The sequence below is a fragment of the Juglans microcarpa x Juglans regia genome, chromosome 4D (genome assembly GCF_004785595.1).
Source record: "Juglans microcarpa x Juglans regia isolate MS1-56 chromosome 4D, Jm3101_v1.0, whole genome shotgun sequence".
In the NCBI taxonomy this organism is placed as follows: domain Eukaryota; kingdom Viridiplantae; phylum Streptophyta; class Magnoliopsida; order Fagales; family Juglandaceae; genus Juglans; species Juglans microcarpa x Juglans regia.
The window spans coordinates 33,276,272-33,302,182 of NC_054600.1; the positions used below are offsets into that span (position 1 = coordinate 33,276,272).

The 25,911-nt window shown below is 37.5% G+C and overlaps 2 protein-coding genes across 11 annotated transcripts; one reads left to right on the plus strand and one right to left on the minus strand.

Annotated features, from left to right (window-relative positions):
- Positions 1-1,044: 1,044 nt before the first annotated feature.
- LOC121261220 (DNA topoisomerase 1-like) lies at positions 1,045-19,796 on the minus strand. Of its 5 annotated transcripts, none has more exons than XR_005939850.1 (24): positions 19,618-19,796; positions 19,396-19,578; positions 17,804-18,583; positions 17,259-17,680; positions 16,310-16,964; positions 15,729-15,815; positions 14,740-14,786; positions 14,394-14,503; positions 14,170-14,270; positions 13,882-13,974; positions 12,007-12,090; positions 11,550-11,633; positions 10,066-10,134; positions 9,186-9,245; positions 7,293-7,364; positions 6,834-6,941; positions 6,673-6,749; positions 5,046-5,129; positions 4,776-4,884; positions 4,566-4,655; positions 3,429-3,494; positions 3,248-3,343; positions 1,639-1,913; positions 1,045-1,252 (listed from the first exon to the last, which is right to left on the minus strand). XR_005939850.1 is itself a non-coding variant. In XM_041163465.1 (23 exons), the coding sequence occupies exons 2-23, from the start codon at positions 19,522-19,524 to the stop codon at positions 1,791-1,793; spliced, it is 3,546 nt and encodes a 1,181-aa protein (XP_041019399.1). In that variant the 5' UTR covers positions 19,525-19,578; positions 19,618-19,791; the 3' UTR covers positions 1,449-1,790. The 5 variants fall into 5 exon arrangements, 1 of the variants encoding a protein (XP_041019399.1); XR_005939852.1 differs by having other exon boundaries at positions 17,259-17,677; positions 19,618-19,791; XR_005939851.1 differs by having other exon boundaries at positions 19,708-19,724.
- Positions 19,797-19,799: 3 nt separating this feature from the next.
- On the plus strand, positions 19,800-25,495 carry LOC121261221 (calcium homeostasis endoplasmic reticulum protein). Of its 6 annotated transcripts, XM_041163472.1 has the most exons (5): positions 20,203-20,420; positions 20,778-21,384; positions 21,472-21,856; positions 23,938-24,206; positions 24,494-25,495. In XM_041163472.1, exons 2-5 carry the CDS (start codon positions 20,847-20,849, stop codon positions 25,240-25,242), a joined length of 1,941 nt encoding a protein of 646 aa, XP_041019406.1. In that variant the 5' UTR covers positions 20,203-20,420; positions 20,778-20,846; the 3' UTR covers positions 25,243-25,495. The 6 variants fall into 6 exon arrangements, with proteins under 6 accessions (XP_041019401.1, XP_041019405.1, XP_041019402.1 ...); XM_041163467.1 differs by lacking the exon at positions 20,203-20,420 and adding an exon at positions 19,800-19,946 and having other exon boundaries at positions 20,778-21,856; XM_041163471.1 differs by lacking the exon at positions 20,203-20,420 and adding an exon at positions 19,802-19,946 and having other exon boundaries at positions 20,843-21,856.
- The last annotated feature ends 416 nt before the right edge of the window (positions 25,496-25,911 follow it).

A 25,911-nucleotide genomic window follows, 5' to 3' on the forward strand; every position in this document is an offset into this window, starting at 1 on the left:
AGTTATAACTCTTTTACAAATAAAGTTATTTCATAATTATTTTACAACAGCAACTAATGAAATTATATCATTTTATTAAAATGATTTTAATTTTACATAACTATTCTTAATTTGAAATAAAATTATAAAGATGGAAAAAGCATTAAAGGTGTATTATTATTCTTAAAAATATTATTATAAGAACTTTTTTTATATTTATATAATTAAAAACACTCATTAAAAATTACTAATTTATATAATTAACTTTTTAGATATAACAATTTGTGTTATATGATAAAATTAAATTAGTTATTTTCCAAGTGTGTGTAACAAGTATCCAAGTTAATATGATTGATTTTTACTAAAAAAATTCTACTCATCATTCTTATCACACCTACAGGTGTGTGGTGTAAAGACGATGAGTAAAACTCTTTTTACTATAGAAAAATATTTGATTTACAAAGGTATCTTACAAAAATAATTTCATAAAATGAAGTGATTTGTTGCAGTATATCAAATTTTAAAAATATTTTTTTTATGTAAAATACATCTGACATATTATATTTAGCCACGTCAATTTATCAGCTTTATTGTATGAAAATTTCAATAAAAGGACAATGAATTTAATAAAGTAAAATACTGGGGAGACCAATGAAGTAGACGCCCAAATCGAATTGATTGATGTTTAAGGATGTGTTTATTAGTGAATAGATATTTTTTAAATATATATATATATTTAAAGATGTTTAAAAAATGTGAAAAAAAAAAGAAATTTTTTTTACTCTTTATCTGTCCAGCTATCGGTACCGGAAGGACCCTTCAATAAATTAGCCCACACCTCTGTATCTTAGCAAACCAAAGAGGAAACAACGTCATAAAGGTAGTATTTTTATGCAATCCATTATTGGATGGTACTACCATAGCAAGAGGTAATAATTCACTGAAATCTTCAGCTTTGAAAGCAAGAACTAGCGTTCATAGCTAGTGAAAAAGAAGGCAGAGGGTTGCTTAATCAAAAAGAAGCAAACAAAGAGAACAATTTCATACCAAAATACATCATTAAAATATTAAAAACTTGAAAGGAATGTTATTAAACTTGAATAAAACCAGACACTATTCTTAACCATTATTACTGTGAGGGGAAAAGGGGGCTTAAATAAATGAATACAACAAACTAAACCCTGTTCGTAGGTTCCGTTCTCCAAGCAGACAATATTGCATGCATTATGATTTCACCTGAAAGATTCACGAACGCTTGCATATTCTGCATCTTCTAATTAACCACAAAGAAAAACGAGAGAATAAAATTTCCATAAGAACAGGACTTATTAAAAGGTGTTGAATACTCATCACCAATATCATTTGAATTGTTTGTAAAGTTAAAGAGCTTTCTTTCATATAACAAGGAATATATGCTTACTTCTATAGAGAGAACAAAACAGATTATAAAGACATCAAAACTCCGGGGGTCAGACAGAAGCTCTTCCCGATATTCCGAATAAATGCTAGTTGCATATCTCAACCGACATCATTATTTTTGACATAACGATGAAGTGGGATCAACATATACATGATCCCAAAAGAATCTACAACAATTGTACATGATCATACAAAAAGAATTACAAAAAGACCAATTACTATCACAGTTTGTGTGCGCACCTCTTCTTGATGCACAAAAGAATCTCCAGGTGATGGAAGTTGATGCTCCAGCATTGATCAAATCTTGTTGCAGAGTGGACAATTTGCCACTATTTAGTATTCATAAGTTATTAGTCTGCAAAGAACTTGCACTCTTCTACTATTTGCCGAGGCTACATGGCCTGTGCAGCTTCTTCAACCTTTGGTTTGTTCTTAGGTCGGCCACATCGCCTAACATCTTTACTCGACAAGAGCTCCAATGCTTTCTCGAGGGTGATTTCATTTGGCTTCACATTCTGCACATTTCAGAACACAAATCCATTATTTTAAAATTAACCATGGTAAGCCTCACATTGATAATCACCTGAAATTAATAGAGCCAAGTTTTGCAAAGACATCGCTAAAGAACATGAGGAAATGGTAGTACAACAAGCTCACACATACATTGGAAGCACTGACGTAAAGTTTTTAGTTTCAAGCTCATCATAAGCAAACAAACAAATAATCAAAACAACACACATTTCAGAACACAATCCATCAACAAGTTAAATATGCTACTGAACCTTTTTTTTTTATCAGACAGACAAAAAAAAAAAAAAAGAAATGGTATCAACCCTTGTAACAATCTAGAACTGCGAAAAAGCAGAATGGACCAAGTAAATTGCAGAAAGAATACCATAGCATCATACTCCATACTCATTTGACCATAACTCACACCCAAGTTTGTCTAGTTAGTTAACGTCAAGAAACAACACTATCCAGAATGTGCTCTGATATCTTTAAATGTATTTCAAGGCACCAAATGCATTTAGAAGATGATTGATCAACATCATACAGAGAAGGATTTAGAAAAGCATATTTAACCACTGCTAAAGAGATTGAACCATAAATTTTGCTAGTGAGGCTCACATGTCACCCATAAATTAACCAGAATCTTTATGAAATCCACACCATAAGCATGTACATCAACAGGAAGCCTCATAAGCGTGTTTATCAAATTCAAACCATACTTTATAACTTCTTCTTTTTTTCTTCTACTGGGTAAAATTTTACCGTATCTAGTCAAACAAAGACTTCCAACACTGATATGACAGGGTACTAATGAATCAGGTAGCAATACCGTTTGTACCTTCCAACTTATCAAAATAAAGTTTGTACCTTCCAAGTACAATCATGAAATTCAAACACACAGAGGACCAACCAATCTCAAGTTAGAAATTACGAGTGAAATGGTGAAATTATAAGCTAAACAAATATGATAAATAATGGTCCACTTGTCAGTTAAGAAACAAAATTTTGCACAATATTTCAAGCTTTTAACCGTCTGATAAATAACTTCTCTAGATACAATATGTAAACTTTTGTCGTCTTTATCATGTGTTATATGCCTCGACACATTTTAGGTGAAGTATTATTTTTCCATGCTAGATCCCCTTTTACATTTCCCATCTAAACATTTAGTGCCTTTACATCATCACATCTCAGACACTGCAAAATGAACTTATAACAAAGCTTTGAACTGCATAGCGACTAAACTTATAAAAAAAACCATAGCAACCAAACTTTAAAAATTTGTTTTAGTCTGATCACCACCATGTTACAGCAAAATGCTAAACAAATAGAAGCATACCTTGGGGACTGGAGCATTTGAACGTCGATGTCTAATAGAAAATCCCAGCTTTGCAAGCCTTAACACCACTGGTTGGCCATCCTTTGGATGGTTCCCCTAAGAAGACGTTGAAATGAATAAGCTCAGCAATACACAAAGAAATAAACGAAAGAAAACTCAATTTAGAGAATGACAACCATACCAAAGTCACAGGGTAGCGCAGCAACTCAAGAGCATCTTCAATAGTAATAGACTCCACATCCTTTATCTGAAAAGAACAGATTTTTAGTTTTCCCTAATTTTAAAGTACATAAACCCAATTAAAAGTATCACATTAAGAGCGTTTGCATGGGAGAAACTAGGGAACAAAAAGGGCAAAACAGTGGTAATGGTAAGACAAGTAAATAGATGTTCAAGCATGACCATGAACATTCAGTTTTACCATGGTTGATACAATTTAATCATACTGGGAGCTGCAATCGATCCATATAAGAGAATTCTGGAAAGACAAAAAAAAAAACAGAAGAAGAAGAAGAAGAAGAAGAAGAAGAAGACTGAATATGGATGGAAGCAGAAAGAAAGGGACCTGAATTAGAATTTGGTGAAAAATACGGCTTTAGAAAGGGTAATGAATGGACCACCAAAAATGTTGGGAAGCAGATGGATTACAAAGGTGATGTCCATTAAACAACATGCAAGAAATCCCAGGAGAGAATGATAAGTTGCCGTATTTATTTATTTATTTTTTGTTTCAGGATGTGAACCTTGCCAAGGAAGAACCCTCCGGAACACCCTTAGGGAGTAAACCCTGATACATGACCCCAACTGCCAGAATGGTGTAGGCAATACCTAGTGCGAACCAAACCCAAGATGTACGAGTCTACAGCTCATCCTAAGCTCACCCTTTGACCACTAGGTTGCACCCTGATGGTAAATAATTTTTTTATTTTATATATATATAAGTAAAAGGTAATAAGTTACAGTTGATATGTTGCGTCTGCATGGTTTATCGGATTCCTCATAAAAAAAAAATACAGTACTTTAATTCCCCTTGATAATCATTTTGCAAAAATGACATGTACAAACACGATTCATTTGTTGACAAGATAAACGATATTCCACAGCATGACCAGAGAGGAGCACATGTGCGTGCCAACAGACAACGAATGGGAATTATGAATTATGATATTTGCTTGAAACATGAAAGATGAAAAGATATGTGTGTGTGTGTGTGTGTGTGTGTATATATGCATATATATAATAGGATCCACTTCAATGCAAAAGCTTGCAAAAAGACAGGAGTTGGTTCCAAAAGGTCGTCAAGAATGATGTTACATACATGGGAAACAGAGGTTCTTTTAGGCAAGTATCCCTTCCTGTCTTCACCAAGCTGTACATAGAATCCATATGGACCATTCTTCAAAAGGACCTGAAAGGATAGAACATTTGCGCTTGACTTGTAGAATAAATATAACAATTGCATCAAAACAAATCAAGCTCCACTGATAACATAAAACAATTTACTCCAAGAACAAAATTCAATCCAAACCTTTTCGGCGGAACCAGGATTAATACCCAGCACTTTTGGCTCCTCCATGTTGTTCTTTTGAGGAGCAACTTCTTCATCATCATCACCATATAATGTCTTGGCAATATATCTATTCACAGCAACCAGAACAAATAACAGGTAATCAATAAGGAGTTTTTCATCACCATTGACACTCTTTATCACAAGCACAGATTTCAGTAGAACATGTATGAAGAACTTTTAGGCATATAACACAGAAATTAAGCTGTTATCATGCAGTTTTGTACTCACTTGCACTTTGGGTGTTGATCACAACCAATAAAATATCCAGCACCGTATCTGCTTACTTTGAAAATCAAAGTGCCCTCCATACAACTGAGACGTGTCCAGACAAAGATTACCATAAGACCATTGAAGAGTGAAGAAATAAAAAACGTGTGTAGGGAAATTTTAAAACAAAATATTAAAGCATCATATTAGAGCTAAGAACTGCAATAACTCCACAAAAACAAGAAATCAAATCATATTAAATTACATCAGAACAATTTCCAAGTGTTGCATCTGTGGTGGAATTTGCTATTACTCCACATCATTATTTAGAAACTGTGGAACGCATAATTTGGCAAGCTCATCATTGGTTTCTCTCCTTTCCATGCCCATCATGCTCACCAATATCAATTTATCCATAAATTGAGTGCTTAGAACTAAAATTCTATTGAAGTATTTTATCATTAAATAACTGTATGAACAACAGTATATCTCGTATTTTGCTTGAAAGATGTGGGAGGATAACATTTAATCCAAGTGTACCACAAAGAAACGTCCTTGGGGTGTAAAATAGGAAGTTGTGTGCATGGTGTGCTTTTTTTTTTTAGGGGGCTAGTGTATGTGCATATATAGAAATCTCGATTATTTTCAAAAGCCTCTTAAAGCAGAAAATCAGAATTTTTTTATGTTAATAAGTTAGTGATCTAAAGGCAGCATTTTTTTAATGGACGGCTTCTTTGGGGAAGGTTCTCACTCTAGATAACTTGAGGAAACGTCGAATCATAGTCATGGATTGGTGTTGTATGTGCAAGAAGAGTGGAGAGTCCGTTGACCATCTACTACTTCATTGTAAGATTATCATGACTTTGTGGAATGAAGTTTTTGCTTGGTTGGGACTAGCTTGGGTGATGCTGAGAAGGGTAAGTGACCTCCTAGCTTCTTGGAGAGGCATTCAAGACAACTCTCAAATTGCATCAATATGGAAGATGGTACCAATATGTCTATGGTGGTGCATTTAGAGGAAGAGGAATGAAAGAAGCTTTAAAGACCAAAAGCAGTCAATGGATAAGTTTAGAAATTATTTTTTCCAATACTTTACTCCATTGGTCGATTGTAACTGATTTTCATGGCATGACCTTCCATGAATTCCTTGTATCACTAACCTAGCACGCTTAGGCTTGCTCTTGTATATGTCCTGTATACTTGGGCTCTTGCCTACTCTTTTGATCAATAAAAATTTGTTTACCACTAAAAAAAAAAAAAAAAAAGTTAGTGATATATACTTAAGGCTTGACACACAGATGCAAGGAATTAATCAAATCAAAGGAGCATATAATCTGATGAAAGAGGGATAAAAAGTAAACAAATTATTTTCCTCTGAAATCTGAAGCATCCAAACACAGTACAAATGTCAAAGTAATCATTTTTAACAGTAAACCAAATGGTCTCCGGACCAAATGGCATCACCTTCCCCATAAACAGAAGGTTGAGTGTGAGGTCATGGATCCAATCCCATACATGCACGATATTCACCATTAAAAAGCCAATAAATATTACCACTTCAGACAGAAGTCACTGCTCCTTCTCATAATTATGTGCATTTTTCAGTTCCCACAGAACACAGAAATGGAAGCATGTGCCATATACATACCTTGGGCATGTTCTGCTTTTATCTGGAAGAGAATCGAATAAGGAATCCCCAAACTTTTTCTCCAACATTTTCTCCACCTGAAAATATTTTTAAGCAATAGTAATTGAAAGTTCCTGCCATGGGGATAGCAAACTCGGAACCTTCAACGAAAGAAAGCCAACCTGGTGAATATGGACGCTGTTAGCACGATCACAATATGAGCTGAATCTTGTCCAATAATCTCTGAGAAGGCCTTTCCATTCAGTTAATCCAGCAGAAACATTATCAAGCTGGCGCAAGAGTTAAAGAAATCAATAACAAGAAAAAAAGGGTTCAAAGGTTATCCAATTCTGAATCAATTATGTGATAAGAGATAAGGTAAGGTTAGCTTTTTCTAGTTCCTAATGTTTAACTAGGTGTTTCCTTTGTATACTCCTGTGTACTTGGACTATGCCAGTTTCTTTAATAAAACTTTATTTTACCTATAAAAAATAGAGATAAAGTACGGTGAGTCATCATATAACTAAATGTATAAATCATAATGCTACGCAAAGGAAGATAGTACATTGAAAATTTCACAAAGAAACACTAGATAATTACAACCAGAGCAAAGTATGCAACAAAAAGAACAACTACGTTACCTCAGTCTCCATGTCGGCAGTGAAACTGTAGTCTGTGACCTCTGAAAAATGGTGACAAAGAAATGCTGACACCTAGATAATAAAATAAAAGCAGATTATAGAAGAGGAAGACAAATATTTCAATAGCATGATATAAATAGGAACTGTTAATCAAATAACAAGGCATGAATGGAAAACATTGAGAAGAAAAAAAGTGATCCAAAAGAATCCACAACAAGAGAAAGTATTAAATTTCTCGTGGATATATAGAATAATGACAAAGCGGCCCAAGATTAGAAAGCTGGTGACTTCACAGAATATGTCAACTTGCTATACTCCACAGATGTAAGCAATGAAGAAATGAGATGCTTTGGATTCCCTCTAAGAAAAGGAAATTCTGTGGGCGTTCTTTTTATGAGGCCATGACTTTTCAAAACAACTCTTTTACTTGAAGAAGTATTTGGAGGAATAAGGCGCCTCTAAAGGTTGCCTTCTTTGTTTGGACAGCCTCCCTTGGGAGGATCTTGACCATGGATAACTTGAGAAAGCGCCAGGTCATTGTTATTGATTGATGCTGCATGTGCAAAAAAAAAAAAAAAAAAAAAAATGGAGAAACAAGGGACCACAGGTTACTTCACTGTGATGTTGCCAGGCCCTATAGGGATAACTTTTTCAGAAGAGTTGGTCCGGCATGGATAATGCTTGGGAGGGTGGTTGATCTCCTAGACAACTGTAGATGTTTCTATGGTAGTTTCCAAATTGCAGCAGCGTGGAAGACAGCATCTATATGTCTATTGTGGTGCACTGGTTGGAAAGGAATTGCCAGAGATTTGAAGATCAGGGATATTCTCTTAATGACTTTAAATTTCATTTTTAATACATTGTTTCACTGAGCTATAGAATGGATTCAGTTTTCATGATTTCCTTGTATCCATCTCTAACCCTTTATTAGGTGTCTTCTCTTGTATACGTCCTCTCAGGCAGCGGCAACATGGGTATGACCCAGGTCCCGGGCCACGCCTGAGTAGCACAACCCACAAAGTCCACTTTTTTTTTTTTCTAATTTTTGTTTCTAAATGATTTTTTATTTTCTACACAACATGTGGCATCTAGTCATAGCTGACATGGCATTTTTTAGTAAATTATTGATGAAAGAACTGATTGATCAAGATTGAAAGCAAAGAGAGTAAAAGATTTAAAATTAAAAACCATGAGGACTATTTTACTCTGTAACCATATAGTTTATCTCAACATTTCAATGGGACCAGACCAACCAATCTTCAAGTTTTTGGTAAGAGGAATTACTTGTAAAAAAAAGTTTTATGAGGAAGGAATTAGATGTTCCTAATTGGTTATAGGGACAACTTTCATACTTTAGGCAACACCTAGTCTTTTCATGAGAAATTTTCTTCTAAAGGGATTTGTTAGTTATTTTCTAACCTTCAAGCCCAACAAATTTTTATCTTTTCAAAAGTGGATATTTCTGGTCTGACAAAAACTGGAAGCTCACCTTCATCCCATGCTTTTTAGCAATTTCAGAAACACCCAATTTGCAAAAGAAGAGGAAAAACTAAAATGAATGAATTTTGAAACTTCAACATATTAGAATCCTGAGAGTTTTAAATACCCATGACTAGAAAGCATCCTGATAAGACCAATCTGAAGGGGATTTTTTAATAGTTTTGTAGAAACTGACTTCCGACATCTACACCACTAAAAAGATAAAATCCTTGAAATATTGCAGTTCCAAATAGCCCCTTATATAAGCAGAAATGAAACCCCCAGTAAAAGTAGTCTTTACAGACAAATGGCAATAGTATTAGACTGTTCTAGCAAAAATGCGGTATTTAAATGCCCACACGATCATTGAAAGGATAATAAATCTAAGTATTTAGTGGCAAGGCCAGAACATACCATGCGACCACGAAATTCTGGATGCAATACACGGCTTTTCACAGTCACGTAGTTTCTGTCCTGACGCCGAGAATAAATAAGAAGATAAAACAATGGAGAAAAATATAGATGAGACAAGTTCGTTCTCCACAAATTTGAACACATACAAATCAAAGATTACACATCAATGCTGATGAAGAATGTCCAATAGATATATTTACCTATAAAAAAAAAAGATATTTTTATTTTTGCACCGACTCACCAAAATTTCACTAGTTCATGAAAGCAGACGAGAATAATTTTCAAGTAATAATCATATGCAGTATTTATAGGCATACCGTGTCTTATGATAAATTCAAATACTGCCATTCTAGTCAATATAATATATTAGAGAAAGAGACTTTAGTGAAGAACGGAAAAGGCCCTTAAAAAGGAATTCCACCCATTAAAACCTAAAATAAAAGGGTACAACAAAGGAACGCAATCCTAAGAACATTTTTTTTTAATCGGTAAAATTTTGTTTTTCAAACCGGGCCAGTTTAATTATATATTTGTCGGGTACTATGCCACCCTAAGAACATTTTTTTTTTAGTTGGCACCGGGTGTCCAAGAACAGCGTTCCGACTAATCCCAGGGGTACACAGACCCTCGGCAAGGAGTTTCCCGCAAGTACACCTTGGGTAATTCAAGGGAAAAATCCCCCAGTCCGATAGCCCCGGAAGATTGTTTGCACCCAAGGGGATTTGAATCCTAAGAACATGATGCAAGGATCTGTCAATTTGACAATTAAATTACAGTATAACCCTCTGCAAAATATATTGATAAGTAACCCTCATGCTATGTATATATAAATATCAATAGATATAATAGATATTCGTTTGACCATTTGCGCACTACTTACCTGTAAAACTTTTAGTGTGCTGGCATATGTTGAAGGTCTTCCGATTCCAAGCTCCTCTAGCTTCTTAACCTATAAATTTCAAGATAGTATTAGAAGAAAAAGAGAAACCCAACATAAGACAGTAGTACTTACATTAGATAGCAAAACCATGCACAAAACCATGCATGTGTGTAAGTGGGACAGTTTCCACTCAAGCCACAGTATTATCACATTAAAATGCAACTTTTGAGAGAGTAAATTATAAAAAAAAGAAAAATATTTTTATGAAAGATAAGTTTAAGTAATAAAACCATATTAATAACGAGACGCATCCAAGTACACGGGAAGTATACAAGACATTCACTATCTGAGTATAAAAAATATAGAAGAAAATCAAGTTCGTACATTAAAGTTTATAGAGACTGAGAGCATTATAAAAATAAATTATTGAGCTCTCTCCAGCATCAAAAATATAATAGTGCACAAACTGTTTTTTAAATACTTCAGGAGAGCAAAAGAACAACCTATCACATAGACAAGGCCATCAACCTTTTTTTTCTTTTGATACGTACATAGGCAAAGCCATCAACATTTCCAGGGGAAAGTTTGGATAAGGCTGCAAATGACTCAAAACAAGGCAAATTAGAGATTGTTTTAGGTTGGCCAGCTAGAAAGTAACTTTGTTAAGCCTGGCTTGAGCTCGAGACAAGCCATCCAGCTTTAATTCAAACTCAGCTCCAAAAACAAACAAGCCATTCAGGTTTAGATAATCCCATGTGTTTACTAAATATACCAATCATTTGGTGGAATGCTGATGGGGTTGGGTTGAAGCTAAAAAATTCAATTGTGGCATGTATAGACAGGCTGGGTGCAGAATACCTAAATCAGCAAAGTGACATGATCGTGTAACAAAGAGGCAAACAATTGAGGCAGGTTAGTAGAATTGATTTCCTTGTATAATAAGTGTGTTCTTTCTGAAGACAACTCAGGAATTAAGTTATAAGAAATAAATGGTAGCAAATCTTTTCAAGCTGAAACCCTAATATTGCTCTTGCTCAGCTCATTAAAAAAATAGCACTAAAATTGTGCCAAACTACAATTATAAAAGTTACAAGCAGGTTTAAAGGAGCCTTTGCGTCCTTAGTCTTGTGTAGCCGTAAAATACAATACAAAATATGCAAGAACCAATGGGAACTGACCCTATTAAAAATATATTAAGAGAAGCCAATGAAAATATATTAAGAGGCTGTTGGCAGATAGATCAAAAAACCAAAAGAAAAAGAAGAAGAAGAAGAAGAAGTGCAGAAATGCAACAGAACCTTTGCAAATATTGCAGGCTTGGCTTTCTACATCTTTGTTTATATTGTACCATGCTGTTACAGAACAGTTATTACACAGTTTCTATTTGGGCATGACAAGATCAAGGCTACGTCATTGGGGAACAATGTCATAGAGAGACATGTTCTTAAATGCTACAGATATTGAGAAGGGTGCTGATTATGTACCAATGATGCCTCAGAGTAGCGTGACGGAGGCTGGGTAAAGTGCTGCTTAGGTTCCACTTCACCAAGACACAATGGGTCTCCACACTACAAACAAGTTAATAAAGTTACACTCCAGAGAACATGTATAAAAAATTACTAACGTTAAAATAAATTTGAGAGACATTCATGCAAAACACATAGTCAAGTTAAATATTGGCCTCATGATCCATCAAAATCTGTGGCTAGCCTCATTTAAAGATATGAACTAGTATGGCACCGTTGACCCATAAAAAAAAAAAAAAAAAAAAAAAAAAAAAAAAAAAAAAAGAAAAAGAATGGTACTGTCTTTCCTAGCAGTCGGGAGGAGGCATATGCCACCTTCGGTAGGTGAAGAACGGAATTAAAAAAGAACACCTATTCAAAGTATAATCTAATATCATCCCTGTCATAACAAATACTAGGAATGAGAATTTACTACCTTCAATAAACTAAGAATTCCAAATGCCTCGTTGCGATCATTCTCTTCCTTTTCTTTACTTTGGATTGCTTCAACTTCCACATCCTAGAAAAATAAATAAAAGGAAAAAAAAGACAATCTCACATATAAACAGGAGACACCGTGCTGAATTAAAATAAAGCTTATATAAATCACATGTAAGTCAACTGAATAAATACATAAAGCGATGCAGATTACAGATCAAGTAGAATATAATGAAAGGTAGGCATAGTGGCTATAAAATATTAACCCGACTTCTTATACAGATTCGATTTTAAATCCCAACCATGATTAACAACAAAAAAACTCATGCAAACATATACCCTCAAACATGTCAAAGCCAAATACATGGAAGAAAGCGAAAGAAACTATTGTCACAATCACAAAATTTAAAATCAAAACTCAAAAAGGATGAGCACAATTACCTAGGCATCTCCAATTTGTATGAATTACAGAAAACTATATAGAAATAAAGTGTGTCATGGCCACCAAACTCAATACAAGTGGACTAAAAAATTATCTCCAGCAATGAAAATCCATCAATAGAACTCAGAGAACAACACAATAAATAGGCAGCCGAAGAATATACTTCAAACCCAGGGTCAACTGGATCTGATTAGGAACTGCAATATGACAGTGCATTATCTAGTAGGGAATCCGGAATCCCTAATAAACTTTGAACAACTCCCTTCCTTCTCATGACAAGCTCCTATGTGTTATAATCAACATGAAAAATAGCTTCATATTCGATCCATAAGAATGGCTTTATATGTTAGGGCTGTACAAAAACCGAGGTAACCGGCCGTCACCAACGCGAACTAACCGCTGGAATACAGAACCAGCCGAAACCGGCAAAGAACTAATCAGCCAGCGGTAGAAATAACTCAAAACCGACATTGGCCAGTTTGGTTCCGGTTTGAACCAATATCAAACCGCCGAACCGGCCGAATATATATATATATATATATATATAAACGATGCCGTTTCATTTAAGTGAGTGAAACGACATCGTTTTAGTTATGACTTTTATAAAATAAATTAGGTTAAGCCAACGGCGCCGTTTCGACCTAGGATTAATAACCCCCCTCATTTCTTCTTCTTCCTTCTGCTTCTTCTTTCAAAATCGGCGCCACTGACGGTACAGCCCACCGCTCCCCTCCTCCTTTACACCGACACCAACGGCAAACTGAAGAATCGCACCGACTCATGCTGACACCAAGGCTGTCGGTTTTCTCCCCCCCTATTTGGCCGGTTCGGCCGGTTCTGAACATCTCAAAATGTCGTCGCGTCGGTTTTGGACCAAAACCACACCAACAACGTCGGTTTTCACCCCTATTATATGTAAATATCATGGCCGTCATCATTTCCATACACTTGCACACAACCATACATAGGTAGCACACGTTTGATTTCACTAGACAAGGAGTGTAGAAATAAATTGAGGCAACTTTTAATGCAAATAGCAGAACAAAAAAGAAGAGCAGCAGCAAACTTAATTAATGAACTTCAGAATAGAAATTGTACTCGTCCTCTTGAAGGTTTTCGTGCTCCTTCCTTCTGTTTCTTCTTTCTAATGTTACTCGTCACTTCTCAACGATGAAAGGAAAAAATAACAGCAGAGAGTACACAATAAACACGATGTATAAATCTTACAATAAATGTGTCTTAAAAGATAAAGTTTCATGATCCACTAATAAGCAACTGTCAAAAACCAAAAATGGCAAACCACTTTAAACCCTGGCTAGACCAAGCATTCAACTCATTAATTCCATTCCACTCTTCTTTCTCAAGACACATTTACACATTTGCAGAAATATTACCAAACAGATAGTCCTAAGATAGTAGTATAGGTTATACCTCAAAAACTGCCTGATACCCAAGAAATCCAACTCGTGAGCATGCAGATCGCAAAATAATTGACTCATCATCATTTCCAACATCCAATAGTATCTGGTTTGATAAAGAAAGAAATGTTAGCTAAAAGATGACTGAAATTAACAAGTACTGTTGGAAAGGATAAACAAGTCGCAATTGGAAACAAATAAGTCCAAATAGAGATTGCAATTCTTTTATTCAGAATCTGGCTCTGCTGACTTGAATAAGGGATAATTTACATAAATATTAAAAATAAATTTATATTTGAACCTGCTCTATGATAGCGGGTTCCATTTGGCATGCAACTGTCCGTGACCAAATAAGAGTGTATAACTTCATGGAATCTTCATCAAGTACTCCAACAAGCATTGCTGGCCAATTTGAAAAAAAACAACTTGTGGTCAATCAACTCTGAGAGTCCATCAGAGGGTAAAATCAGAAACATTAAATTTGCATTACAAACTAAAATTGTCATGAAACATCAAATTATTTACATGGTAACCTCCGAATATCAGTGGGTCTAATTGCCTCGTGGGCCTCTTGAGCATTCTTCACCTTCTTAAAATATTTGCGAGCATGCTCTGATGCAAACTCTTGTCCATACCTGCATTTACCCAAAATTTACTTTTCCTCAGCAACTAGAAAGCTTGGCCTTTCAACAGTGGTAAGCAGTTGCCTTTGCCACCACTTCCAAAACACCACAAATATACATATCCAGATTAACAAAAACAACCAATAGCATAGTAAATCGTCACTCTTGTAGAGCCCATGAATATACATGGCTGCACATACATATTAGAATATTAAAAAAATGTAAATGTGGGCAACTTTATATCTCACCTTTCAATTACCATAGCGCGAATGTCCTTAACAGCTTCATCGGACATCTGAGATAGAAAATAAAAGGTGTTTTATCGGAGAGCACAAAAGGAGCATCTTCACAATAGAATTAACAATATTGGCGGAACATGGAGCCCTAATGAACACATGCACATACATCAAAAAAGGGGAAAGGGGATCACATTGAAGCATCCATAACTAACATTCGATTACTATATTCTGTAGAACTACAGGAAGCATTCAGAATCAATGAGAATTCTAAGGTAACAATGGCAATATACATTAGCGAATTCTCATAACCACTTCACCAGTTGGAGTGGCCATTTTTTCTCTTTTGTTATTTATAAGTAAAAGGCACAACCCAAGTACACAAGAAGTATACACGGAATATACCTTTTTTTTTATAAGTTTTACTCGCATAATTTACTCGCATTGCCCAGGGGAGGTCTTGGAGCGGATCATTACAAAAACCCAAAATGCATTTGTAAGAGGAAGACAAATATTGGACTCAGTCCTCATTGCCAATGAATTTCTAGATAGTAGATTAAAATCTGTCAACCTGGGTATCTTATGCAAGTTGGATATAGAGAAGGCTTATGATCACGTTATTCATCTTCCAAGCTAGATTATAAATTGTTTTTTACATTTGCACTGGGGCTACCCATCATATGACGAGCAATCTGGCTGCATTTGTCTCATCCTCACAGTAGCAAGGCAAAAGTGTCATCTTCACTAGTGACAACCAAAGTCGCATTCCACAAGCCCTTAAGCAAGGTAGTAATGTGCTAGCTAAAAAATGTTTTGCTAAAAAATATAATTGACCGTCACAAGAATTAGATAGATTAGTTACTTATACTCCACAAAAAAATAAAAATTTTATGCAACTAAATGAATTCAGCCACCAATAGGCATCAGGGGAAACGATGAAACACTTCATGTAGTAACCAAGCATTACATAGAAATATCCACGCAGCCAAAGTGATACCTACGTGTAGTCCATCGGTTCTGATGTACGTTATCAGACCTGCTGCCTTAGCATTAGATAATTGAACCCCCTCATAAAGTTTTTGAGCAAGCTGCATTCATATGATAACGTAAGTGAGAGGCTCCAGAATACATCTCATCTCGTGAAATATTGCTACTTATCAGCAATAAAAGTCAATGCTCAAGCAAGATTTTCCTCATACATTCATTACTTTTTCCTAGGCAATTTTATTGAAAGTGCAAAGGGGCACAACCAAGTACACAGGATGTATACAATAGAAGGCACCCAATTAGGGGGAGAGATTTTCAAAACTATTCTAATCAGATACTAGCTTAGCCTTATAGTTCTTTTATGGGTAGCTTGGCTTTATACTAACTGTAAGCTTTTGATTCCTTGTGGTAGCTTTATTTACCAATGATTAACCATGCCAATTTGTCATTAGATAAGGGGATATGGGGAACAGAATAAATTGCATCAAGCCTTAAGCCAAGCGCATCTTCATAAAACGTAATAGTAATTTTATAAAACAAAAATGCTATGAATATAAAATCTGCAGCAGAGATAGCAAAACATGACTTTCCTAACCTTCATTGTATAGGCTGCAGTAAAATGTAATTTGTTTGCAGCATCCTGCTGAAGTGTTGATGTTATATATGGTGTCGGTGGGTTTTTCCGCATTTTGTTTCTTTTAGAGCTGAGCACTTTAAATTTTGCTGAACTAATCTTCCGCTCAATTTCCTTGGCCTCCGTAACAGAGCTGATTGAAAACTGATTCAACTTTTTAGAATCGTATTGCGTCAAGTGTGCTGGGAAAGAAAAGCCATTCACTAAAGAACCCGGTCCATATTGGTTCATCTTCACCTCAATACTCCAATACTCCTGAGGTTTAAATTCATCAATTTCCATTTCCCTGTCACATATAAGAGCGAGCGCGGCAGATTGTACTCGCCCAGCTGACTGGCAACCAGGTAGTTTCCTCCATAATAATGGTGAAATGTTAAATCCAATCAAATAATCAAGAGCACGCCGTGCAAGATAAGCATGAACCAAGTTTACATCAATTTCTCTTGGATCTTCGAGAGCACTTTTGATGGAGGACTCCGTTATTTCGTGAAAGACAACCCTTGCAATGTTAATGTCTTCACGTAAAGCATCCTGTTGCTGCAGCATCTCAATGATGTGCCAGGCAATAGCCTCTCCTTCACGGTCTGGATCTGATGCAAGGATAAGATTTTCTGCTCTGAGAAACAAGGCAACAGGAATGAGAAAATTCAGAAACAGAAAAGCACAAGTAAGGTAGAGATAATAATGAAAAACCACAAATAAAAACTAACAATATTAGCATAATACATCAGCATCATTAATTATTATGAAAATGACCACAAAAAGAAAAAACACCTCTCGCCTCAAACTTAAAATTAAACAGAAGGTGATATGTATGACAAAAGATAAATGCTCCACTGTGCTTATGTAGTCTGTTCAATACTTCTGCTCTAGAATAGTCCAAGGTGATTGAAGGCAATGAGAACCATACCCACTTAGTGCAACCTTGATGCTCTTCAGATGAGTCCAGGCGGCGGATGGGACCTCCCACACCATGCTAAAGTCATCATCAGGCCGCACAGATCCTGACCTTGCAGCCAGGTCTCTTACATGACCATAGCTAGGCAATACTTCATACATATCACCAAGGTAGCCCTGAATAACCTTAGCCTTTGTTACAGACTCTACCACCACTACAGATTTCACAAGGGGGGAATAGAGCTGTTTCAGTGTCTTTGGACCCTGATTATTCAATTTGCCTCTCTCTTGTGAATTCTGTTTATTTGGTGACTTGTTAGCTGCTTTGATAGATTTCACCTTTCTACAAGAGTTCCCATTTCTCTCATTCAACTGGGCATTTCTTGAAGCAGAACTATCAAGCACTTCCACATGTGTTTTCCCAACTGAATTCTTCTGAAAAACTGAGGTGTTAGCTTAAATATTCTAATGAAATAAAGGACTTAACTTTGATGCGGTTACATCTTTTTTTATATAAATAAGTCAATTTGGTGATCCTACAAATTAGTAACCGCTAACCTCTAACACCTGTGTGGAATTCTTGCCTCTTTTGCCCGCATTCGGAGTCTTTGCTTGAGAAGAACTTTGGGGTCCTTTTGCTTCAACTGCTTCTTCTGAAGCATTAGCAGCAACTTTATGCACCTTGTTTTTCTTGCTTCTTGAGTGCTGCTTTTGTTTCCCATGAACTTCAGTGTTCTGATTATCATTTTTAACAGGAGAAATTGAAATATTTGCTCCCAGCTTCACATTCTTACTCCCATCTCCCACTAACTGTTCACTAGAAGTCATCAGGTCGACATCTTTAGAGGCTGAAATATTCAAATTTGCAGCTGTTTTTTTCCTGTGAGCAGCCAATGCTTTTGCTCGTTTCCTGTGTTCACTAAATGGTTGGAAGCCCAAGGACTTCCCATCACCCTCTTTGCCACGAACACCAACGTTTTCATATCTATTTGTTAAACTCGCATCTTGAGAAAAAAACCTCTGAGCCAAGCTTCCATAACTAGAATAACTCCTTCTGAAACCTCTGTTTAGAGACCCATAAATAACACTATTTAGAGGTGCCATGCAATTCAGGAACCCAGGTCTTAAGTGGAAAGCATTCTGAGAACCATCAAGAGAGCTTTGGAAAAGATGAGAATCTGTCCCAGCCTTGGCATGGTTAGTTGAGATCCTGCAAGCTACTCTGTGTCTGTCAAACTTAAGCTGAGACGCTCTTCTGTATCTGTTGCCATTACCAACGCTGAATGGAGAACAAGGTAAGTAGGTGCTTGGGTTCGCACGGAGTCCCCTGTGCTGCAGCTGTAACAAAAACCACACAGCAATACAAGAATATTCCGCATCAAATGTGGATGGACATAATAGCACCGCAATTTTTTTTTATAGGTAATAATAGATTTTATTCCAAATAAATAGGCATAGCCCAAGTACACAGGAAGTATACAAGACAATACACCTAAATACAAACTAAAGCAAAATAGAATTAAAATAAAGTATTACAAATATTCATATCCCTCACTAGATTGTTCACCCAAAAATTTAAAGTGCTAAAGAAAAAATCCCTAAATTCCCCCATTGTGCGTTCACAATCTTCGAAGCACCTCCCATTTCTCTCAAGCCATAGATACCAGAACAAACATGAAGGAATCATCCTCCACTCAGCTTTATTGCCTCACATGGATCAGAATAGGACTATGTGAAATCTATGTGAGAGAAAACAGAATGTTTGCTTTGAAAAAAGATAGTTGTTTTCCCAAATCCCTCGGTTTTTCAAACATCTACTGGCCAGAATAACCTTTTCAGGAGTCTTACTTGAAGTTACCAAGCGAGCTCTGACGGGTATATCATAGGAAATTGCAACAGTAACAGAAAATCACACATTGAATAAACGATTATACCATGGTATTTTGGGTGTTATAGACGCATTAACTAGACAATTATTATAAGATGAATGCCATCTTAATCATGTAGCAGCTACCAATCGTAAACTGATGCTGTAGAAGTAAAGGAACCCATATCGGACTCTGGTTTCCGAGATAACAAAGTAAAGGAAATCAACCTAACTAACTCAGTAAGGTGATAAAGAAAGAGCGAAGGGAGAATGATTGGGTAACCTTGGACATTGAGTTGAGTCGAGGAGATGAAGTAGTGGAAGGTTTTGAGAACACGGACGCAGAGAAAGTGGCAGTGCTGACCAATAACGATTTCTTCTGTAGATTAATCATCGCCAGCGGCGGTTTCATTCGCTTGCCATTCTTTCAATTCTTATTTTCTGCTTCGGCTTTATCACTTGGGGCAAGATAGAGAGAGGCAGAAGGCTGATAAGGGTTTTGGGCGAGGGTTTACTTCAATTACTTGGGGCAGGATAGAGAGAGGCTAGATAGAGAGAGGGAGAGGGAGGCAGAAGGCTGGTAAGGGTTTTGGGTGAGGGTTTGCTTGGGGCTGGGCTGGGCTGGGCTGGGCTGGGTCTGTACTTTTTTTACCGTGCGCAAGATAGACGCTCTTTTTTTTTCCTTTTTTCACCCCTCCCGCGCGCCTCTCCAGTCTCCCCCCATCACCCACTCCCTTTCCCAAACCCCCGCGACCCAAGCTCCCCATAGTCCCCATCCTTGCAGGCCAGCGCCGCCGCTAGTCCCCGTTGATATTGACGTCGATGCACCGCCAGGTATCTCTCTCTCTCTCTCTCTCTCTCGATCTTGTTGTAGATGTATTTATTTTTGGATTATTCTGGGACTTCTGCAAATACGTGGCTGCTCATATTTCAAACGAAGCACTAAATCCCAAGATCCATAAAAAAGCAACAGGGTTGCGTGAGCTCGAACCACTGGGGAAGTAGATTAGAGCAAGGGTGAGTGCTTGGCTTCCGAATATAAGTATAAAACAAGGAAACAAATGGAAAATTTTTCCACTCTCCTCTAATTGCAGTCTTTAATTTCACCGTCTATTCTGGTGGATATTAAAACCTAGTCGAGAGATTACGAAGAACCCAAAAACAGGCTTGCAATGAACTTATAGCTTATTGCTTACAGATAGGACCGTTACCCCATAAACCCCCCAAGGGCATGAGAGACAATTTGAAAATCAATGTGTAAAGCAAATAGGCTTTCAGTTTCTTGCTTTTGGTGATTGGAGCTTAAAGGTTATTGTATATTTTTTTCTTAAATCTGAATTCTGCTCATGTTACACTTCTTCTCTGTTTTTGCCCGTGATTGTGTGTGTTTGCTGGGGCTTCAACTTAATGGCATACTCTGCATGTTAATTCCGTTTTCTTGGTGACATGGGTAATCATTATAAATGTTGAGATCCTCAATTTACCGCACATTGAGAACTTGTAATTTGTTTGCATTAAAATTTTGGTTACTGGCCATTTTTTGGAATAGGAATATCAATGAGAGAATGTTATTGCATTTTCCCAGTTATTTTGTCAAAACAAGTGCACTTTCCTCATGCTATAATAACGATAGTCTATGCTTTTTTGGGCGGTGTGTGTATTTAGTGTAGGTGAATTTGAAGATTTTCACAAAGGCTGCTGAATTATACTCCTGCTAAGTCTCTGTAAAGGGTGATGGATCGACAGCCTCATGATTACGCATCAGCCTCTGCTATGGCATATGCCCAACAGCAGCGACAACCCCCAAGCATGCAACAGCAACAACAGTTTGGATTTCCTCCACAGCACCAGCAATTTCCTCCATCAGTGCATGGTCCTCCTTTCCTACCCCCACATCCCTCTCTCCAACAATTCCCGTATCACCCCCAAATGCAGCAGCTCCATCCGCATCCTCCACCCCATCCTCACCTTCTTCATCTTCAACAGCAACAGCAGGCACCGCCAGCTTTCCCCCCTCATTTACCCTCTCCTCTCGTTCCTCCACAGTTTCATGGTCCATATGATGCAGCTCCACCCCCAGCTGCTCCACCTTCCGATCCAGAGCTTCATAAGCGCATCGAAAAACTTGTTGAGTATGCTGCCAAGAACGGCCCTGAATTTGAAGCTATGATTCGTGAAAAGCAGCAAGAGAATCCTGACTATGGTTTTCTCTTTGGCGGGGAGGGGCATGGGTACTACCGTTACAGGCTTTGGTTAGCTACACATCCTCCAGGTGGTCCCTTCAATCCTCCTTTTGCATCATCGTCTATACCTATGATGCATCCTCCCCCTTTAAATGCTCCCCCAATGAATGCCGCAGCTGCAGGTGTTGGGGCATCAGCTACAGTGCTGGGTGCTCCTCAATTGCACCCACCTCCTTTTCCCTCATTCTACGAGCAGCCACAGCACCATCAGCATTCACAGTCTTTTGGGATTCATGGTCGACCAGATTATGACCAGTCATCCAAGTCTTTCAGGGGTCTTTCTGGACCACTTCCATCTGATGTTGCAATGGAGCTCAATAGCGTGCTTAACAATCTAAATGGTACGAAAGAGTCAATTAAGGGTGCCAAAAACTGGTTCATGCAGAGATCCCCATTTGCACCCGCACTGGCTGAGGCACTTAGAGAACGAACTTTTGTCCTAGATGATTCAGAGAGGCAACTGCATATAATATACCTTGCAAATGACATTCTTTTTGACAGGTAACATTCTATGACTGCGCAAATAATGTTTTTTTTATTTGAGTAAAAATTTATTAATAGGCGTAACCAAGTACACGGTGTATACAAGTTGGCTGCACAAATAATGTTTTTTTTATGAGTAAAATTTTATTAATAGGCGTGACCAAGTACACAAGGTGTATACAAGATGGCTGTGCAAATAATGTTGTCTTTTAGAATCATGATTTCTACTCATGCAGTTTTCCCCCCAACATTTTGCTCATGTATATGTTTTCCTCCCTGCTAACAAAGTTTTAAGGCTATTGATTTTTGGATCTTCGTCAACCATACTTCTCTAGAGGGCTCTGGTAGAAGCTTTATTATTGCCCCGTTGTCTACCTTCTTTTGGTGGGGGTGTTGTCATGGCTTTGTTCATTGTCCATAAGGAAACCTGAACAGTACTCGAGTTTATGGTTGGTGAGCTATTATTATTAACAGTACCTAACAAAGATGCTTTTATTACCATTTTAGTTAGCTGATTAGAACAAGAATTGTGGATATCCATCAAATTTGGCCCGCATCCTTGCAACAATGATAGCAATGACAGTGTAGGGAATAAAAACCAAGTCTTTGAACCTTTAAGTCTACTTGTCTTTTTTTCTTACTTATAAAAAAAAGTCTACTTGTATTTATACTTATAGAAATAGAAGTTTATCTGTCCTTGTCATCCGAACCCCAAAGGGTTGGCTCAAGTGGTGAACGCCTTGGTCTTGGGGTATCACTCACTTCAAGGTCCAAGGTTCAACACCTCTTGGGTGCAAACAATCCTTTAGGGCCACACCTCTTGGTGAAAAGCTAGCGATTTAACCAGTTCCATGTAGGGAAACTTCCGAGGGTGAAGTGCACGGGACTGGGGTTTACTCTGCAGGAGTGGGTCCAAAGGGCACTGGCTTGGAGAGGTTCCCTGACATAATAAAAATTAAAAAAATAAAAAAATCTGTCCTTGTCATCCATCAAATCTGTTTTCCACCATGAAGTTGGCTGTTCAACTTCGGATTCTCTGAGTGTTTCCCTAGAAACCGCCACAACTCAGTATCAGAAGCTCCCTTAAGATAATCCCATGGAGTTTCTTCAGCTTGGATTTCTTGATTGGGAAGTGCACCCCTGAGTCTGAATCCTATTCTGGCTTTGTCTGGTGGCCACCCTTATGGACCTAACTCAGGTAGTCTTCTCTTATTTTCCCTAATGTCCATGGTAGTTCTGCTTTGAGAAAGGAACACCAGCTGAGCATCATATACTTGCCAAATTATGTTTAGGACAGGGGATTGCTTATGGCAGGAATACTTGGTGCACAAAGAGCTCTTACATTGACAATCAAAAAGAAAAGAGTAGAAAAAACCCTTAAATTGACACAAATTACATCAAACTTGTGCTTCCACCTCCCAGAAAGTGCAATCGCATACACAGCATAGAGGGTGGGAATGCCCAACTATGTGGAAGAAGAGAAAGATCATAATTCCACGAAACTTTGAGAAATTTAAACTATTGTATGCACTATGCAACCATCCAAACAAAAGAAAATTGTTTGTTCATAATTTGAACACTGTATCCACACAATTTCCCAAGGCTCGAGCATTACATTCCCTATAAATACACCAGATCAAACACAAAGGAACCAAAGCCAACAAGCCATCATTTCCACCACCCGCTGTGACATGACCTATCCAATCTCAAAGGTACATAACATCAAGTTCAAAACTTTAGATGTTGAAGATGAACTGTAGTCAGTTATTGAATTTAGATGTTGGAAGGGTATTCTAAGTTCAATAAGAAAAATTTGGAATGAATTTTGCTCTTTAACATGATGCAGTAAAAAGATGGACCTCTTCTTGGAGGCGAACCACTTGTTTCAAGTTCTAAGGGATGCGTGCTCATGCCAAAATATTGTCATAGCTCACCTATCTTCACCTTGTAATGAACGTCGAAAACTAGTGTCGACTATTATGCTTGTTCCCGAGTTTCTCAATTCTTAGTTAGATGCATTTTGTTTCATGGTTTACATATATTAGTCTTGCTTTTACTTATTAAAAAAAAAAATTAATATTGCTTTGCAAAATTTACAGCTTGCTACGGAGGACAAGCCCCGACCTTGATAATGAAGCCCTTGCATTTGTACCTGTTTTAGGTTCCATGCTCAGGAGGATTTATCACAATCCTCAGAACAAGGAGGAAAATCAGACAAGGTTACAGAAGATTTTAGAGTTGTGGGCTTCCAAAGATATTTTTGATCAGAACACTATTGACGATCTTAAGGGTGAGATGATTGCTGGACCACCAACTAATTCTTTTCCAGGGCTTCCAACCACCAGTGGTTCAGCAGATCCGGCTGCTGGTAAGCTATGCTTTTCTCCCCCTCTCTCTCTAACTTGCGCTCTCAAATCGTCAAAGCCATGCCAAAGCTGGTGCTTTTGCCATGTAATAAACCTGGGGTTGAGGAGGCAATTTTACGACCCCCAGCCTCCCCATCCCATTCCAAAACCCCTTCTATATTTCTGTTATTTTTTAGGGGCAGCAGGACTGGGTTTCTTTTGGTTCAACGCAGGCGCCTAGATGTGTCTATGCATTTGTCTCTATAAATAAAGAATGCTATAAATTGCCCTTAATTTTCATTTCATGCAGTATTGCTGCAGCATTCAACAAACCATAACATCCAGCAGTGGCTACCTGATAGGAATTTACCAGATCAAGAGCTTCCTGATAAACATGCAGCCTCTGCCCAAGCCATTCCGCCATCTCTAGCAACCAAGCAATTTCTTCCAAACTCAGGCCCCAGTGGTGTTTTTATGGGGTCCATGACCATATCAGCTTCTGTTCAACCAGCAAACCAACAGCCCACACCCCATTTATTGCCAGGCCCAACTGCTGGCAATGGTGAAAAATTGCCACCATATCCATTGTTTCCACCCGGTCTTATTCCTGGAATGGTCAGAAAGATGCAGATTGGTAGCGGGGTGCCCTACTCTCCCATGAGCCCTTTGGACATACCAACTGTAATTCCTCCATCCAATGTTCCTCAATCTGAAATTCTTGATAGTGTGTCGAAATTCTTCAAAGACATTGGAGAGATTAACCCTTCTGAAGGGCCCATTAATGCTGATTCAAGAGATGAAGATGAGTATGAGAGAGAACCTGCAGTACGCAAGGGAGGAGCTTGCATCCCTCCTCCCCCGAACCTGCAGGTGGACCCTGAGACGGGGGCATATGCTGATGGAAGTGTAGATCGGAAGTCAGGATCAGGAAGGTTGGGACTTGGTGCCACAGCTAATCCAAATGAAGCAAGTCAGTATGATGATGTTTATACCTCCTACAGGAAACAAAGAAGCACCACCTATCACTCATCCATGAGTGCAAGAGCTGCAGTGAAGTAAGACCCATGCAACTGTTTGTCAAGAGAGATGGGAAAATGAAGGGAAGCATGACTTTTCCGCTGATGATCATTTTCTTCTATCCATTAGTACGTATTTGAATGATTTACCTGGTAGGCTGAACTTGAGTGACAACTTAATATGGAGCATCAAACTTGTCTGATCTATTATGTCGTTTAGAATTTTGATTTTAATGTTGATGGTTGCATTGCATGTACATATCCGATGTGCCACTTAAAATTTTTATCATGGGAAATGCTGATGTTTGCATGCGCTAGTCATGTTGTGTTGCAAACAGGCTTATATATTAGGAATCTATGCAGAGTTCCTAATTTATATAGACATTTTGGACTTGATCCGAGATAGATGATGCATGACCATAATTCACCCATCTCAGATGTGTTAAAAGCATTCTGCGCTCAGCCGAGATTACAGAATGGTGGTATGACTTGCAGCCCACGTCTAGTGAAGATTTTTTCATTAAAGAAAGAAGAAAAGCCTGTTAAGATAGCTGCAAAATGCAAATACTCTAGTGTCAATGACAACATCCAAATGATTTGGATGTTGGCATTATATTTACGAGAAATATTATAGGTATAAAGAGATTTTATAAAAATAAATTTATAAATTGACGTAGTTTCATATAATACGTTAGATTTATTTTAAAATGAT